Source organism: Dicentrarchus labrax, unplaced genomic scaffold (genome assembly GCF_905237075.1).
Source record: "Dicentrarchus labrax unplaced genomic scaffold, dlabrax2021, whole genome shotgun sequence".
Taxonomy (NCBI): Eukaryota; Metazoa; Chordata; class Actinopteri; family Moronidae; genus Dicentrarchus; species Dicentrarchus labrax.
Window position 1 is genome coordinate 17,911,037 of NW_026136711.1, and position 18,165 is coordinate 17,929,201.

The window sequence follows — 18,165 nt, forward strand, 5'->3', positions numbered from 1 at the left end:
TTAAATGATCAACAACAGTAATAATACTGCTTAAATGAACAATGTTAAATAATGTACATATCTGAATGAATACTTTTAGGTTTTGAGGTTGTTCTTTAGGGGTTCTGTGGACATTAGTACCAGTTTGACCATAGACATATATACAAGAGATTATGACTAAATTACAGCAAAACATGATAATAGTTAGGCGCTGTTGCCTGTATATAACATTATGATTATTATAAATATTATGACAAGGAATTATTATTATTTTTAATAATTTAAGTAACTCAGTTGATGTCAACCTACATACACTCCTCTCTTGAGCGTCTCGCAAAAAAAAAAAAATATATATTGACTCACTATTGTCTATCATTGTAGTTTCAGACATGTTTCACTGTGTCTAATATTGAGCATCAGTAAAGTTTGAGTGGAACCAGACCTTTGCTTCTGTGTCCATCTCTCTAACCAGAGACCCAGTGTAGATGAGGAGCTGGCATACAGATAGGAATAGTCTTTGTTTAGTTCTTCAGAACTTTACTGAATGAATGAATGAGTAAATGGAAACACTGCCTTGGTTAAAAAAATTTTATTGCTACAATAAAGATATATATTTATTTATTTATATATATCCTGGTAAATATAGTGGCATTATGTCATCATGGATGTAACAGCCTATGTAGCAGCACTTTATCACCATATAGACTTTTCACATTCATTTTCATCAGTTGCTAATGAAAAGAATGATCCATTAAATGTGATAAGTAGTTTTCCTTATCCTTATTTTATAATTAATATAAATATCAATCAATTAATATAGAGACAGAATTAGCTATTTTTAGAGCCTGTATCATGTTGGCATGTTTGTAATTGTCTTAGTATGTCAAAGGTGGGTGGTTGCTGGGAAATCTCATTATTACTGTTTTTAAATGTATGTGTGTGCTTAATAATGTACTTAACTTCAATCTCATTAGTCTGGTGTGCCGGTTACTAAACCAGTCTCTTACACAAAAACATGATGTCATAGTTCACTAGAAAAGTCTACTGTTGTGTTGCTAAAAAAAGAAGACAATAATTAAATTGTATGGCACAAATAAATAGTACAAATACAAATACACTGTCTCCTGTAGCTTCCTTTAATTGTTCCATTTAATCACATACAAATATTTGATGACAAAGTCTGCATTAAGAAAAGCTAAAAGTTTGATAATCATACATCTTAAGCTCTCTTAATAATAATAATAATAATAATAATAATATATGACTGTTGTGTATGTTCACATGTGCAGTAATTGTTGGTTGTGATTTATTACATGTACTTATAAGTAATATGAATATGCATGCTGATGATCAAATATCCTCTGTGTCTGTCCTCTAAAGTGGAGCAAAGTAGTTATGTAATGTATGAAATTCAGATATATAAGTCCTTTGAGTCTTTCTGGTGAGCAGTAGGATGATTAACTGTCCTGGAACACAGTTGAGACGGTTTGTGCCAGCAGAGAGACATAAACGACACCCCTGTTAAGCAACAACAGTGGTACATTCTGGCTTCATCTCAGTGCTTTGGCAATACCTGGACTGTGCTGGAACGACATCACTAGGCCTAGGACAGGGGTGGCGTGGGATCAGGGTTAGAGAGAGATTAACCACATGGAGGCCTATAAAGCTTCAGTGTAATCCGCATACTGGAGACAAATTCAGAGCAACAACTATTCTACAAGCAACATTTTTGCTCGCAACTCACTTTGTTTTGGACCGCACAGACCTAATTAAAAGAGAAGGAAACTGAGATATTTCGTATTTTGAGTTGAAAAGACAACCTACAAGCAAAGTATTTTACTTGTGAAGTCAGAATAGTCTTCCTCATCATCAGCAACACAAAGGTGCATAGAGGGAAACATCATGAAAAAGGGAAAGGTATGTTTTTAAGTTTCCTACCTTATAGTGGAGCTACAGCTTTGTAATACAATGTGTAGTGACAGATTTATATAATTTAGATCTATGACATTTCAGTGTAATTTCTTGAGTGTGTTTGTTTAATGTAATAGATACTTATAATCCCCAACAAAGGACCTAAAATGAGATAGAGCGGCACAAATGATAAAGTCATGGCTTTGAGGTAGGATTGTAGAGATATGGAGCTTCTGTGTCTGATCTCTTTTAATTGCAACATCACAGCCAGGATTAAAAAATAATCAACCAAATAATGACATATGATTAAAAAGATTTATGATTTCTTTTTTTTATGTGTGTGTGTCAAGAGCTGATTTCATGAACGCTGGTTTCTCTATACTTGTTTTTTATGCTGGTTACAAAAAGATTGAGGCCCATCACATCCATCCTAATCCTTTGAACTGATCAAACATGGAGGCTGTTTTGTAGGACAAATCTGTGACAGACAATTGTCAGCAGTAAAATATAATGTGCCGTACGCAATGCACAGCTGAACAATAGGTGAAAGGAAAATTATTGCTGTACTGGTTCATGTGTTTGAGAGTAAACACAATAAAACGCATGGGGAATATAAAGACAGTTTTTCATTTTATGTTATTATTATTATTGCTGACCCATAATTCAATCCCAGCAGGTGAATGATGACAATGAGCCCCCCACTTATCAGGAGGCGACTGCAGGTAAAAAGGAATCTCTTTGTTTTCTTTCTGTTTTATTGCAATCTGTAATCTTAATTATTAATTGTAATGATGTTGCACTTCGTTCAGGTTTAAAAGTTATGACTTGAAGGCACATAAATGTTGAAAAGTAATTATTATAAATCATATTAGTACCAGTCAAACCTGCCTCCTGCATGAAGACTTCATTTGTCTGAATGATTCTTTCTACTAAGTTGAATCCTCGTGTCTCCTCTTTCTTTTTAGGCTTTGAGGAGATGGAGGCCCAGTTTTCCTGGGACGACAAGACCATCAGGCGGACCTTCATCAGGAAGGTATGAATGAGTCACAGGAGAAAAGTCACCACATCCATAACAAAAACACTGTGAAACCATTGCCCTGACACAGTGTATGTCTTCCTGCAGGTCTATGCCATTCTCATGGTTCAGCTGCTTGTGACAGTGGCCATTGTTGGTCTCTTCTCATTTTGGTAACTACTCTTGTGGTCATCTATATTATTATTTACACATAATGTTTTTGTTCTTACCACTGTGATTAAAACAGAGAATAAATCCATTTAATTTTTGTCTCTACAGTGCGCCTGTGAGGTTTTATATTCAGACTCATCCTGGCTTGTACATGGCATCTTAGTAAGTGGAAACACGTCATCATATCACATTACATCATAGTGTTTTTTCTGTAACTTTAATTGTAGTTTTTAATCAAAATTTTCCCTTTTTTTTTGACAGTCTCATGTTCTTTGTCACCTACATTGCTTTGTCCTGCTGTGGAGACCTGAGGTAATGTTTCTTTACCACATAAATAACAACACAAATATCCATTCAAGCTCATACATAATGCTGTGTAGATATACATTTGTTGATAAAGTGGATTTTTTTCTCTTTTACCTAAACAGGAGGCAGTTTCCTTGGAATATCATTTTGTTAGTTCTCTTTGTGAGTATTTCTCACCATAAAAACAGGACATTATCACTGAATACAATATGCTCTTCACACATAAAGCATAACCGGGGTAATATTTCTTTACTGTTCTCCTCAGACCTTGAGCATGGCCTTCATGATGGGATTTGTGGCAAGGTAAATACATATTGTGACACACTGATTTTAAACTCATCCAAACCTTTAAGTAAAAGCTTCTTTAATGACTGCCTTCTCTTTCCTCCAGCTTTTATAACACCAAATCAGTTGTCCTGTGTCTGGGAATCACAGCTCTGGTGTGTCTCTCTGTCACCATCTTCAGCTTCCAGAGCAAGGTGAGAAGAACTAATTCAACATCAAACTGCTTTCAAACAACCAAGAAGACAGATTTTGTTCACATGAAATAAATCCATCATTCATTTTTTTTTGTTTTGTTGTTGTTGCAGATTGACGTCACATCCTATCAAGGTGTCTTGTTTTCTTTGTGCATGGTCATGCTCCTCTGTGCCATCACCATGTCCATTGCCGTCCCTTTCGGATATGTAAGTTCACCTCTTCCATACGTTCAGCGTGCACACACCTTTCTAGAAGAAGTCTAATATAGTCGATGAGTCAAACCACAGCTACAGGTTAATGCCTCAAGTGCTGCCGGCTGAATTTGGATGTGTGAGAAGGGATTAGCCTCACAGATAATCTAGCAAAGCTCTCTGCTGTCTTTCTTCAGTTAACATCCTGCTATCCTAAGCAGTGTTTTGTAATGCCTTTGTATTACAGGTTCCCTGGTTACATGCCCTTTATGCTGTGGCAGGAGCCATCCTCTTTACTCTGGTGAGAATCAGATCATTCTTTAAAACCTCAATATTGTCCAGTTGAAGGTTTTCTTACTCATTTACTGGTTTTGTTTTCTCCCTCTTCTCTTTCTGACACAGTTCCTGGCATTTGACACTCAGTTGCTGTTAGGGAACAAGCGCTACAGTATAAGTCCAGAGGAATATGTTTTTGCCACCCTCAGCCTCTACCTGGACATTATCTACCTGTTCAGCTTCCTGCTCCAGATCCTGGGAGGAGGCCGCGAGTAAAGCTCCACTTTTCCCAAACATACAGTACATCGGTCTCTGCACTATTTGAACTCTCAACAAACCCAACAACCAACTTGGGTTTATTACCCTCATGAACAAGATGACATCAGGGCTATACGGTTTTTGATGAATCACTAGTTTTGTTTTCCATTTTGTTGGTACATGCATCAGTGTAAGTGAGAGCAATCTGTTCTATGCTTTTGGTTATGTAATCTTACAATCCTGCCGCTGGTTTTGTCACTATGCCTGCCTGATGCTGTACTGTGTTACTGTAGTTGTTCACTGTACTCTGGCCATTCCTGTCAGTCTGTTTTCATATTGTACTTGGGGCCTGCTGTGACCCCACCATCCTACAGTATGTGTTAAAACAGTCATTAGGCTTGTAAGTGGATAACACAGCAGAAAGGTAGAGTATGATCAGTATCCTGCATTAATGTGTTCATCGTATCCATCAATGAGCCAAAAAGGGATGATTCAGGAAATCTGCAAGAGTTTACTTTAATAACTAACTGTTTCACAAGCTATGTTCAGTAGATACAGTTGGTTTATACTTGTTTTTTATGCACATTATCATAGACGACAAGTTTAATGTTTTACTGTATGTGTGTAACATATTTCCATACTAAAGGCTCAATTTGAGCATAGATAAGGGTCTGAACAAAACCTGAATAATGGGATTTCAACTAATACTTTTGAAACTGAGACACAACACCAACCATAAAGGGAAAAGATAGGTACTTTAACAACATACTTTAGTTATTAGAGATCAGTTGCAATTTGTATTGTAACTTTAATGTGGCCTTTGGGATGTGATAGAAAATTGTTATTATCTGAAACGTTCAACTGTATCGTGAGTAAAACATGTGACATGTTGCTATATATTTTTTCTAAAGACAATGAGCGGTATCCATTTGATTGTGACATATTTCAAATAAAACGGACACATGAAAAGTACTGTGACTGGCATGTGAAAAATGGTAAATGCTTATTATTAGAATTATTAAGACATTTGAACTTTATGTTAAGATAAGAAGGCAGAAACTCAGTTAACACTGTCACCTTACATGTCCTGAATCTCTGTGGAGTTTATTTCCCCCGTGTTTTCCTCCCATATTACATGAGCTAATATATATATATTTATTAGCAAAATAATGTCACTTAACGTTCACTTTTTGTTGATATGGACCTCATACTTCATCACAGATAAATATTGATAAGACACACTCCTTTACTGCCTTATCTTTGACTGACATTCAGTTTGAGCACTCATATTCATACGAGTGCTCATATAAGATATTTTTGGGGCTTTCATGCCTTTATTTGATAGGACAGGTGAAGATAGATGACGACTCAGCCTATATGGGGTGTGCGCCACCGTGCACCTTGAGCATCTTTTTAGGAGAATATTGACTATAAATAAAAAAATTTAGATTTGTTTTACCTATGAAACCTGGAGAGGCAATCGAGGATTTTTTCAGGATTTTTAATCAGGAAGCTACAAGCTCCCACTTGAGTTTCCCACAGCCCTAAACAGAACAAGTGGATTTATAAATTGGAGTCAGACAAGGCGATAAGTCAGCTGAAGCAACAACAGCAGTATGTAATGACCCATCTGGGTTAGCATCAGTAATGAACTATAATAGTTCAATAACACAGTTCACCCAATCATTGAAACAAGGCTTTTATTAAAAAAAGAAAAATTGACATATTCAAATTCAAAGAGAAAACCAAGAAAGAAGGGAAATCTTATTTCAATCAATAAAAAAAACACAAGTTACAGACAATTTAGCAACTCTGGCACAGGAAGACAAAAGTAGCCAAGTGGCTTTGCAAAATAACCAAATATCAAAACCTCTTTCCTCTAACAAAACTGTACAAAATGAGTTCTTGTATAAATAAGAAAACTGTTCACAAGCAGAAAGTGAGATGAGCCCGTCAGATTTTCAAAAAGTGGGATTCACACAAACTTGGTTCATACAGTGTGCAACAGGGCATGTTTTTATTATTTCATGTTCAAAAAAGTCACCTTAAGACAACATTGTAATTTCTTTATTAATGTAAAATACAACTATTTAAACTGCCCATAAGAAAAATAATAGCAAACTAATTTCTTTATTTTAGTATCATGAAGAAGGTTACTCTGTATTAACCAAATTAAAATAAAAAGGCACATTTTAAAAATCCAGACTGGGCAACATCTAACCACCTGTTTGGAAATCCTGTTTTAGCAGCAAAACATTTTGAAGCTATGAAATAAGCCATCAAATCTACATTAAGGATGGACAAAACGAGCATTTCAAATTGGTGTTGACTAGAAATAATAAGTGCAAGGAGATTTTTCTTTCTTTCAAATATTTGTATTGTCTTCAGAGCACACAATTGATCTTTGTATTCCTATAATTTAAATGTAACTTAAAGTTCTATAATTTTCATGATGCTAATTAATTTTGGAGGCTTGTAATTTCCTGTAATATTATCTCTGCTGACAAGTTTGTAAAAATAAAACAAAATAAATAAACACTGCATTGTAACAAGTGGTCATTTCATAGTTCCAAAATCCTGTTTTTGTATTAAAAGTGATGGCTAATACATGGAATATCATTTCTTTGAACATATAAACAATATCCATGACATTTTCCTTCATGGTGCACTGAATCTTAAAACTTGCTAGTCACTGTGTTATCTGACCAGGTTATAAATCATTAAAAAAAAACACACAAGAGGAAACAAACAAAATTGTGTAAAGAGAAAGTGGAAGGAAAAAAAAGACTATTTACAAAATTAGCTCTCGTGTCTGAAAACTCTCACCATCGTAAAAGCTCTGTATTCATCCTGGGTGTCTGCAGAGGCCAATGAAGTTCATAATGACTCTGTTTACATGCACTGAAGAGTTTACACATGTAATCAAAACCAGATTTATTGAGTTGTTAATTTTAAAAATCAGCCCAAATGTTTTGATATGTGTACTTTACTATATGATGGATACAGTAGTGCCAAGAAGTTCCCACAAAACCATAAGTCATAATGTGGAATATTGTGTGCATGTTACCACCCTTTATTGCGATCTTTCTCTTTCTGCGTCTATCTATTTTATCCAGCTGCACACAGCAGATGATCGTCTGCAGATGAGAGCAGTTTATCTGTGACAGAGAGCTAAAAGATGGGTGGCTACAACATCTTTGGTTGCGGAAATGAACAACAGAAACACACAACAAAAGAAGAATCATCAAACTGCGAGCCTCGAGAAAGACGTTATCAAGCTGCGTTTTTCCACTGGATTCAAACAACAATGGTTGAGAAGCAGGAAGGAAAGCTCCTCAGAAAGCCTACAGCTAACTAGACTGACATGACGACTCAATCAATGGCATTGAAACAAGCCTGGTGCCATTTTTCTGTATTATATACAAATTACGGCTTGTTCACACTGTCGACCTGAGCAGAGTGTGTGTGTGTGGTGAAACTGTTATGTCGGCGCCCTGTTAACAGATTAGAGCAGTCACACTGCTGGCGGCGAACAGTTCCCAGCAAAAATAAACAGTGTTCATAGACATATCGACAGTATACCAGCAGCATATACACCTTTCACTACAGTTTTAATGTCTATATGTGTAGAATATGTCACAGACATGGAATGAAATTTGAATGTATTTTTTAAACTCCTGTATCTGTTTCAGATTAAAAGCCCCCTGGTGTTTCTGTGGACAGAATCCATTCACATGTTAACTTTTAAGCTTTTATTGTATGGTATTTATCAAAGGCAAACTCAGTATAGAAAGATAGGGCTGGCAGCAGCAGCTCAGCAGCAGACACGAAGCTGACACTCTGTCGGTGTAAACACCGCACACGTGCCAGACGCAGCCGTCACACGCTGCTCAGGTTGGCAGTGTGAACCAAGTGTTAATGTCAATCCTATGAGAGATCAGGCAGTTCATCCAGAGAAAAAAAACATTAAGGCTTAGCTAAAAATAGTTTTTGCAGAATTTTGGATCACTCACAAATTCATTCAGACTTGCTGTCTCACTAAAGGCTGTAAGAATCGTCTTTAATGGCACTTCCATGGTCTAGTGAGCAGTCCTTGTAAAACCATGATTTCTATTATCTACATATCTACAGTTTTTGATGTCTGTATAAATTAAAGTTCAACATATTTTGGATGTACTATACGTGGTGACATGAGCTCCACTCCATGTGCTGGCCGAAAGACTGAAACATACCCGGGGCTTGCACATATGAAGCCTCTTTGAGCCGCAACTCTGATGCAGCATCAATATGAATCTTTTGGATCAGCACTAAATAAAGTGATTGTTTGGTTCAGCTCTCCGCTCTGAAAGTCTTTTTTTTTTTTTCTACAAACAGGCCCAACGTTAGGACAGAAGACACAAGGTTTGGAACGGAGGTTTGTGTGAAAACGAAACAAGAGAAAACTTGATGTGCACAAGATAAACAGCATCAATCCCTACGCAGAGAAACAAAACTAACATCTACTCTCTATAAAAAGCTAAACTCTACAGCTAAAATCAAATCTACTTCAAAGATAAATTCATCAAAAATAAGGCAAATTAGCTCAATGGTTTCAAGTGACAGACAAAAGGAAAAAAAACAAAACAGAAAACATTTAACTTTCTACAAACTAAAAATCACTGACAGAATCAAACTCAGGTGACAACAGCAGCATTGAAAAAAAGACTTACAGTTCCCTTTCCTGTCAAACAAATTATTCTCAGGGATCGTGTTAGTCTCCTATTTGATTTCCCTCATTGCTTTGCTAAACTATATCTTAATTTAGTAACTGCATTGTTCTTTGTACACATAATCTTTCAGTAATCTTACTGCTTAAGATCTAAAGCACGTCTGCTTCATCCTTTCTAGAGAGGATGAATTAAATGATACCTGAAGGTTCGCCACAACAAAACCGCTTAAAACCACTTCTCATGGACACGGATGTAACATGGAGTTACAGTATAACAACACAGGACGTTTAGTATGAACAGGTGTCATTTGATGATGGTGCATACAGGACTGAACAGAAATGAAAGTCCAACCATCCAACGATCAAAACTACTCATGAAGAATTTGCATGAGCCAAATATTAGAGCTCATCATTAACGTGTCGGGTAAAGTTCATCATTGTCTTTATAGACTACAGTATTAAATAACTTCTTTTCTGTAAATGTATGTTTCAATGAGCTAAAAACTCTAAAAAATAGAACTATAATTCAAATATAAATAGAAATAACTGATTGTCTTTTGTTCACTTATGGAATAATGGTTTAAAGTAGAAAAAAAAAAGAATTTGACTAAACTATAAACAATGTTATTATCTTCTGTGCGTGAATAGAAATCTCTGCAGCAGTTACAGGAAGAAGTAGCTTTAAACGGTTTGCCTCCCTCAACACATCAGACCAGCAAAAGTGTTTGTAAGTGTTTAAATCTGTACAAATTGTTGCCCCTGCTGCTGCAAATAGAATGTCAAACAACAGACATCAGGAAATAAAAATAAAAGTTTGCATATTTTACAAAAAATAAAAGACACATTGTGTTTCAACTCTTCCTTGAATCACCCTGAAACGTCCAGAATGCTTTTTTTAAAAATAAGAATTTGTTATATTACGTGCACAAAAATAATGCTCTGTGTCTTTTCCTCCTCTCTTAAATTTTTTTCTTATTTTTTTTTTTTAAACTTCTTGTTATGTTCCTTTATTTCAGTTATCAAAATAGATCAAAGCTTCTGTGAAGAAGATTCCCACCTTTGGTTGATCAACTCTTGAGGATGTGAGCAGGAAAGTCCAATGATGTGAGAGTTGTCCTTTTTCTTAAAAAAACAACAAAAAAACAACAAAAAAACAGACATACGCACACACACACAAACACACACATACACACACCACACACACACACACACACACACACACACACACGCACACACACACACACACACAAACACACATAAACACACACACACGTTCCTTTTGTTATCCATGTTCAAGTCCGGTTGCTTGGTGATGGTATGGAGCACAGTTCTCTTCCAGCTGAATCCTGTTAGGTTGGATTCATCTTGTGCCCCCGGCTCCACCCTGCTGGGAGCTGGAAGACACACACAAACACACCGTAGCTTAGCTTAGCACAAAGACTGGAAACGGGGAAATAGTTTGCCTGGCTTCGTACAAAGATACAACTAAATCTGCCTACCAGCACCTCTACATTTCACCGATTAACAATCTTTATCTCCTTCGGTTAATCCAGGAAGAATAAATAAGTATAAAGACATTTTCTTTGGCTCTGCTAGTCTCTACTGGTTGCCTGGCAACCTCAGTGACAACAAGACCTCAGGGAGTCATTGCAGCCTCTTGGCAAACTAAATGTCAAACTACTCCTTTAACACTTACAGTATTCCCTTTATGTGCTATCAGGCATATACAGGTCTCAACATGATGATATAAAATTCAACTGTTTAAACTAATTTTAGTTTAAATCTTTTTGATTGAAAGTGATTTGTAGGCTATAACATAGGAATGTAACGTTAATAGAATAGTTGAATAATACTGGAACCCCTGTCCAGTCAGCCACAGGAGGTATCATCCCTTCGGGTTTCCAACTGTTTTACCTTCAATTGCAATCAGACCAACATGTGTTCGGATTTGTTGAGTGAAAAATGTCTAACTTTTTTATCCTTTTTCACGTCAGTCCTGCTGATCATGTTTTTTCACATCAGCCTACATTTGTGTCATTTGCAGGACTGAGCAGAGAAATTCTCACCGGCTTACCTTAGTTTCACTTGGTGTGTTGGTACGAGTAGTTTGTGTGTTCTGCAGGAGTCTCCATGGCAACCTGTTGCTGTTGACCGCCGTTCTCCTAAAAAAAAAAAAGTATTACAGATTATTCAGAGAATACTGTACTTGGTGATTAATGACAATATGTGTCAATTAAACAGATTTCATTTAAGACACAAAGAAGAAGACAGCCTGTATTTTCCCACTGCCCTCTCCATTAGAATAAAGACATTATCTGCTTTTGAGTGGATGAACCAAATAAGGAGGATGTATTTGATAAGAGGCACGCTTAACATTTACCTTGTGCTATAATATAAGAGGTGGCTTAAAGTAAATTTTGGGTCTACTCCACCCTCTCCTCTCCTACCTACTATCCCTCATGCACAGAGTAACATCCTGAGTTCCTGGTTTACTTATGTGCCTCTTCCCATTCATAAACCTGCCCTTTTTTTCTCATTCACTGTCTTGCTCCTCCTGCAGGTTCCCACCACTATCACTGAGCTCCACCTTCCAACAAATGACTCAAGGCTCCCTGCAGGCTCAGACACCCTCCTGCAGAGCACTCAGCCAGGATCTGCTACAGCACTGGAGCACACACACTGCAGAGACTGCGCCAAAAGCCTCCATAAAATTATTCTAATTCTCATTCATGAGTGGCAAAGGCTTCTCTAGTTGAATAATGGAGGAGCCAATATACTCATACGGTTTGGGCAGCACACTGTGCTATTTCACAAGAAGATTAGGAAAAATATAATATAATTTAATAGATTCATTAAGTAATAAACAGTTATTATGAATGATTCAAGGAGAAAGTGAGGAAGACAGAAAGGCATTATTTAAACAGTTTAGTTCAGCATATCAGCAAGTGCTAAAGTGCAATGGAAATATGTTTGGAGTGAAAAACTATCTATGATACAAAATTAATTGTTTAAAATAGCATTATTTTAGTGGTTTCTTAGATGTACAGCATGCCTTCTATTACAGTGAAGAAATAAGCAAAATAAATAAAAACTAGACTCATAATGTAGGCCCACTCTGCCTCATTACTTTATCAGGACTTAATTATTTTTTTTAATAACATGTTATTATCTTCAAAAGCTCAGCTCTCGTCTGCTTGCCGCAGATATCGAACATTAAATTGAAAGATGTATTAACTGCACTTTTACAGTAAAGCAGCTCATAACCTGAGAAAGTTTTAAAGAATTTTAATGATGTAGGATGCATTGAAACTCAGAAAATGTTAGAAAGTGATAATTATGATGTTCACGGTGGGTCCAGGTCACCAACTTGACAACAACAAAAGAAAATACATCTTTTTTAAAATCCCTCTGTCCTATCAAGTTTCTGTAAACTAGGAACGGCATGACTCCTGCTGGTCCTGTCTTTGTGTTTCATCTTTCCAAAATAGCACATGAATCAATACTGTTGTTTCAGCACCTCACTTTGAGGTATCTGAAAAACACAAAATCTCTGATGCAATATTATTTTTTGTATTTATAGAACACTGCAGAAATAATCACGCCAGCTCCTACCTGTCATATAATACCACACACACCTTCGGGGCACATGAACACTGTCCAGTTCAGTAAATCAGTCAGCTGGCAGTTTGATAATCAGCTAGCCTACTTTTGTGCCTTAACTCTGCCACTCCTTAAAACATGTACAAATAAGACAGCAACAAGATAAAGCAGCAACTCTTTGTTTTTGTAAATATGTCCCTATGAGAATTCTTAGTCATCCACTTCATGGAAATATAAAATGTAAGCAGCTGAGGTTGAGGCTAGCTACATACCTCTGGGACACTGGAGGGAGGCACTGGGGTGTACTGGGGGATGTAGGTCCCCTGCATAGTTGTGTTGGCCGGAATATACTGTAGGGAAGGCAGAGAGGAAAACACAAATTGTGTGTTGTATTTTGACATAAATAATTGTCCTTGTGAATTTCAGGACAGTTAGCTGTGGCTGTTAACTATATATAATTTCTGTGACATCATGTGTGTGTGTGTGTGTGTGGGTGAGATTGGTACTGACTGTGCCCGTGCTGCCTAGGGACAGGTGGCTTAGCTGCTGGGCGAGAGGTCCCATCATGGATGTGGGCTGGATGGACATGGCGTGATCCATTGTTGGGGTAAGAACTGTACCCTGTGAAAGTATACAGACACACACAAACCATAAATTCCAGAGTCTCTAATTTCAAACAGAGACAAATATGTCGAGAACTGCGGTTAAGTTATGCGTCAATGCATCTCAAATCACATCCAAATGCTTCTTGATTGCGTTTACATTTAGCTTTTTGCTATCAGATATGTATCCGATCCACCCAAGGCACATAAAGTGGTCAAATATAAATGGGGTATCATGTGAGAAGAAGAGAAGGTGGTGAAGGAGGGATACTCACAGCTGGCTGCATGAGGTATGACTGATGGTGCATCCAGGACGGGCTGTGTACCTATAGGTCAGGAAACACATCATAGAAACTCATTTGTACTGTTAATCTGCTGCTTTCACAGTCCCTTCAGAGCACTCATGTAAGATTTCTGAGAAAGGTCATGAGACCTGAAGAAATATGATCAGTACTGTGGGCTGAGGTCCTCCCTGAGGCTCAGTTAACTTACATAATGTGGACATAATGAGGGGTTTGGCACAGAAAAACAACACACTTTAAAACAAATGAATGTGAATTATAAACACAATAAAATATCCTACCTGGTAGGATGAGACAGGAGAATGCATGTAGGGTGAGAGGGAAGTCTGGGTGATCATTCGGTTTGGAGCCAGACTGTAGGGTGCGGAGTAAAAGCTGGCGAACAGACAGAGCAAAGTGGGGAGAAACCATGAAGACAGCCACACCATGTCAACAATCTGCAGTATGTCTCCAATTACATTAACAACATTTCTGAGTTCCTGCAATGCCCAGCAGAGGGCAGCACTTTAACAGAGTTTGAGTATTTTGCTTACTTTCCTGGAGGGCTGGGACTGTTTTCAGTCAGTTCATGCATACCACTCACCCATTTTGTAAGGCTGTGGGGTCATACGCAAGCGTCATTCCTCCCTGGGAAAACAATACACAGAATTCAAAACCAGTGAGGTCATGCACACACCGGGGTAGTGTGTGCTAAAACAGTCAGCTAGCACACGGTGAGAATAATCAAATTCAAAACTTTCAAACATGTTCTTGCTTTCTTTTCCAACTAGAAATGTGACATATGAACACAGGAAGTTCACTGTAACGATCACAAGTTAAAAGCTGCAATCTCACCGCATCTCCGTCTCTAGCCCAGGGCCTTCCATTCTGGAGGTACTTCCCCTGGTTCTGCCTCTTCTTCTGACCTCCGTCTGCAAACTTACATAATAAGGGCTCTGTGGGCACTGTGAAAGCAACACATCAAACAAGAGAGTGAATTCAATTATCACAGCGGGGAAGAAAAACACTGGAGCTCTGGCACTAACAACAACAATATCAGGTTCCTATAATATAAAACAAACATTCCACACACCAGGCACTCCCGGTGGAGTCTTGATGAATTTGCCATTGAAATGCTGAATTATGGCCTCGCACTTCTCTGTGGACTCCATTCTGAAATACAGTCAAAGCCATATTTAATTGCATACAGGCTACTTTTTTTTATTTCTGGCACAAACTGTACTCTCAATATTCACCATACACCATCAAGGATTAGTGTGTTACATCAGTCTGACCTGGCAAATCCCACACCACGGCTGGTCCCGTTCGCGTCTCGGAGGATGCGCGTGGAAATGACCTGGCCAAAGGACTTGAGCATGCTCTCTAGCTCTTGCTCATCCATAGATACTGGCAGGTTGGAGATGTAGAGGTTGGTGGGGTCCTGCTCTTGTTGCTGTACAGTAAGTGGATATGAAAATCAGTTTCCATTGCAATACCAATGTGTGTTGCTTCAGAAGTTGCAGACATCTGAAACCACTGCTTTATTCGTACCTATTCTCGTTTATTAATTCGCTTCTTCCAGGTGTCTCACTGGAAGAAATTAGCCTAAATTACTTCAACTTAAAAAAAAGAACTTTCAAATATCTTTGCTAATGCATTTGCACCTTCAAAATCTTTTTCACACAACAGAAATTCCTGTGTAGGCAGTAGTGTGACCTGTCTTTCCATCAACACCTGCCATCACTCTTGGCACATTAATACTTCATCATATTTAAGCACAATGTCAAGTATCATTTTGCAGTAGGACCAGATACGAATAAAACATTTTTAAGCAATTAGTGCCTGACCAATAAACTGAAACCCTGAATAATCTGTCACCCATGTGTTTGAATGCGTCATTGCCTCAGCTGAGGCTGTCTGGGTTTTAAAAATCCACATGTACACATAAATATACTGACACATGCAAATATGAATTTGTCTGCAAAGATAAAGTCACATATTTTGGGATTATGTTGTCAAATTAATAGACCTTGATAGCTGCAAGTCAATTAAAGAGGACCGTGTCACTAGCTTGAAAGTGAAACCTTGCGTGACTGTGCAGAAGCAGACAGGAAGCCAGGCATGAAGTTAAAGAGTACAGAGAGCAACAGGAGCCTGGCAACCAGGAGGAAAGAGGCTGGGCTAAAAAGAGGGGAAGGGAAAAACAGAGAGTGAAGGAAGAGGATAAAGTAGAGGGAGGGTGGGAGAAATGAGTAGCTTAAAAAGCAGATATTTGTACACAAGGAGGGAACTGACAAGATAGGAAGTAGTGGGAGTCTCGAGTAATTTGGGTAATGAAAGAGGAGGATGAGAGAAAAGAGCAAAGTAGAAAAAGAGGGCGAATGAGTGCCTGCTGATTAACAGGCTCTTGTCTTTCATCTTTCCTCTTTTGCCTTCACAGAGCTCCAGACTAACTTTTTGCATTGGTTGCACTGGTGCGCCTAACTTTTTTTTTTAGGTGCACCAGCACAAAATGTAGGTGCACCCAAAATTTCCATTCAGTCACCTTTAACGCCTTAAGGTCACCTTTTTATCGCTCTCCATAACTTTCATATAATGTGAATGATTTTTAAACAAGAATAAGGTGTAGAGAAATGCTTGCCTTTATTTGAAGCACAATTATATATAAAAAGAAAAATAAAGTGTTTAAAGTGCTTCACTGAGCTGAAATTAAACATTTCAAACTAAAACACTAAGCAAAATAAAACATTTCCAAATAAAAGTGCTTGTGCTTAAATTGCTTCACTGAACTGAAATTGAACATTTCAAACTCAAACATTTCAAGTAAAATAATTATTAATGATAATAATAAGGATTACAACTACCTGCCGCTGAAATGCAGCTGGGAGAGGGGCCACTTTCTCTACACACACTTGTCACGGCATATCGTGTATTTTTAGACATCTTATGTTTTTTAAAAGTTTCGATATGAAACGTTGTTGACCCGCTCAAGAATGCACTATTTGTGGCCATATTCTGACCGCACTGCTGACAGTACACGCAAATTATTAGTCGCACTCTTAAAAATTTTGGTCGCACTCTGGAGCCCTGCTTCATGATTTTCCATTTTATCCCCTCTTACAAACACTTACCACTATCAGATAGCTGTGCGACAAATAATAAAGTTTTTCAAGTCAGGTGTAAGTCAAGCAATTCAAGGGATAGTCAAACCATCAAACAGGAGAGAACAACCAGGATCCAGATGCTACTACAAGTTGGCAGAGGAGTCCAGCCAAATTGGATGAGGACACAGTGAGTTGACAATAAAGGTTGAGGGTATTTATTGTACTCATGAGTGTGTCAAACGCTATCTTAAATGAAGATTTACTGCCTATACGAGTAGCCTCTGAAGGTACTAGAAGTACAAAGAGGTAACCTATTTTCCTTGATTGTCGTCATACTGGGTGCAGTGATACGACCATTATGTAACCCAGTGGCACGCTGCAGACGAGACTAATGGAGTTCAAGGCTCAATGACAAAGGAACAAAAAAAACAAAATGCCTATTTTAATCATTTATTTACCCTTTACCTCTCGCTTGCACACACTATATCCCATTTCATATTCAAACAAATATTTACTCTGTTGTAGATATGAAAATGCTGTTGGACGCGGCCCAGGCACATGTGAATGGGATTTGCTGAGGCGTCACAGTACTTTTTGCGCCAGGTCCTAGGTGAGCCATGTCTGTTGAGGTGTGTGAGGTGTGGCTGCTTGTGTATTGAGCTGCGCGTGTAAGCTGACGTCTGAGTTTGAACAGGGAGGTGCTGGAAGTAAGAAGAGGTCTATTTTTAACTCTGTCATGGTCCCTACGCATGCAGCTCCTCTGGGCCCACAGCCTCGGGGTTGGGGTGGCCCGTTCAGGGACTGAGTATGCTCTTGAGGACAGTTAGTTCAAGGTGTGGCTCATTCTGTTTGTGAACAACACTCTGCAGCAGCCATGGTGAACGTGCAAACAGATGAAACAGCACTTGAGAGTTTGATATTAAACAGATTTTTGACTAATGCCTGTTTTTCCTCGCCTGAGGTAACCCAGTGACTCTGGAGCAGCTGTGTATATTTAGGTTTTAATAGTGGTTATCAACACCTCCGACTGAGCACATGTTGTCTGGATGAGTCTAGTCTTGGTGTCCAGTTGCACTTGTCGGGTATTGAGATACATGGGGTTGTGTGGCACTCTTACAGACGAGGTTCAGTGAAGTTAGACCATGGGTTTAGTTGCACCGGACTGGTTCAGGTCAGCTGGCAGTGTGGATCTGTTACAGTTTTCCAGAGCTGGGTTGAGGGAGACCCTGGTGTTACATTGCAGTGGGTGTTTGGGTGCAGGCAAAGGGGGAGGGGGCAGGGAC

General features: G+C 38.2%; 2 protein-coding genes across 4 annotated transcripts in view; one reads left to right on the top strand and one right to left on the bottom strand.

The window, feature by feature from the left end:
* The first annotated feature begins 1,592 nt into the window (after positions 1-1,592).
* faim2b (Fas apoptotic inhibitory molecule 2b) lies at positions 1,593-5,559 on the top strand. 2 transcript variants are annotated; one of them, XM_051414249.1, is made up of 12 exons: positions 1,593-1,896; positions 2,567-2,612; positions 2,856-2,923; positions 3,014-3,078; positions 3,185-3,238; positions 3,338-3,388; positions 3,505-3,544; positions 3,648-3,685; positions 3,774-3,861; positions 3,973-4,068; positions 4,301-4,354; positions 4,456-5,559. In XM_051414249.1, exons 1-12 carry the CDS (start codon positions 1,882-1,884, stop codon positions 4,603-4,605), a joined length of 765 nt encoding a protein of 254 aa, XP_051270209.1. In that variant the 5' UTR covers positions 1,593-1,881; the 3' UTR covers positions 4,606-5,559. The 2 variants fall into 2 exon arrangements, with proteins under 2 accessions (XP_051270209.1, XP_051270208.1); XM_051414248.1 differs by having other exon boundaries at positions 1,595-1,896; positions 2,564-2,612.
* Positions 5,560-6,270: 711 nt separating this feature from the next.
* Positions 6,271-18,165, bottom strand: part of LOC127371440 (RNA-binding motif, single-stranded-interacting protein 2) — a 29,710-nt gene continuing 17,815 nt past the window's right edge. For both annotated transcript variants that reach the window (XM_051414247.1, XM_051414246.1), the window contains exons 5-14: positions 15,074-15,231; positions 14,872-14,951; positions 14,634-14,743; positions 14,383-14,426; positions 14,081-14,174; positions 13,773-13,823; positions 13,406-13,516; positions 13,168-13,245; positions 11,370-11,457; positions 6,271-10,689 (exon numbers count right to left, since the gene is read on the bottom strand). In XM_051414247.1, the coding sequence (XP_051270207.1) occupies positions 11,377-11,457; positions 13,168-13,245; positions 13,406-13,516; positions 13,773-13,823; positions 14,081-14,174; positions 14,383-14,426; positions 14,634-14,743; positions 14,872-14,951; positions 15,074-15,231 (807 nt within the window). In that variant the 3' untranslated portion in view covers positions 6,271-10,689; positions 11,370-11,376. The remainder of the gene's footprint in view (positions 10,690-11,369; positions 11,458-13,167; positions 13,246-13,405; positions 13,517-13,772; positions 13,824-14,080; positions 14,175-14,382; positions 14,427-14,633; positions 14,744-14,871; positions 14,952-15,073; positions 15,232-18,165) is intronic.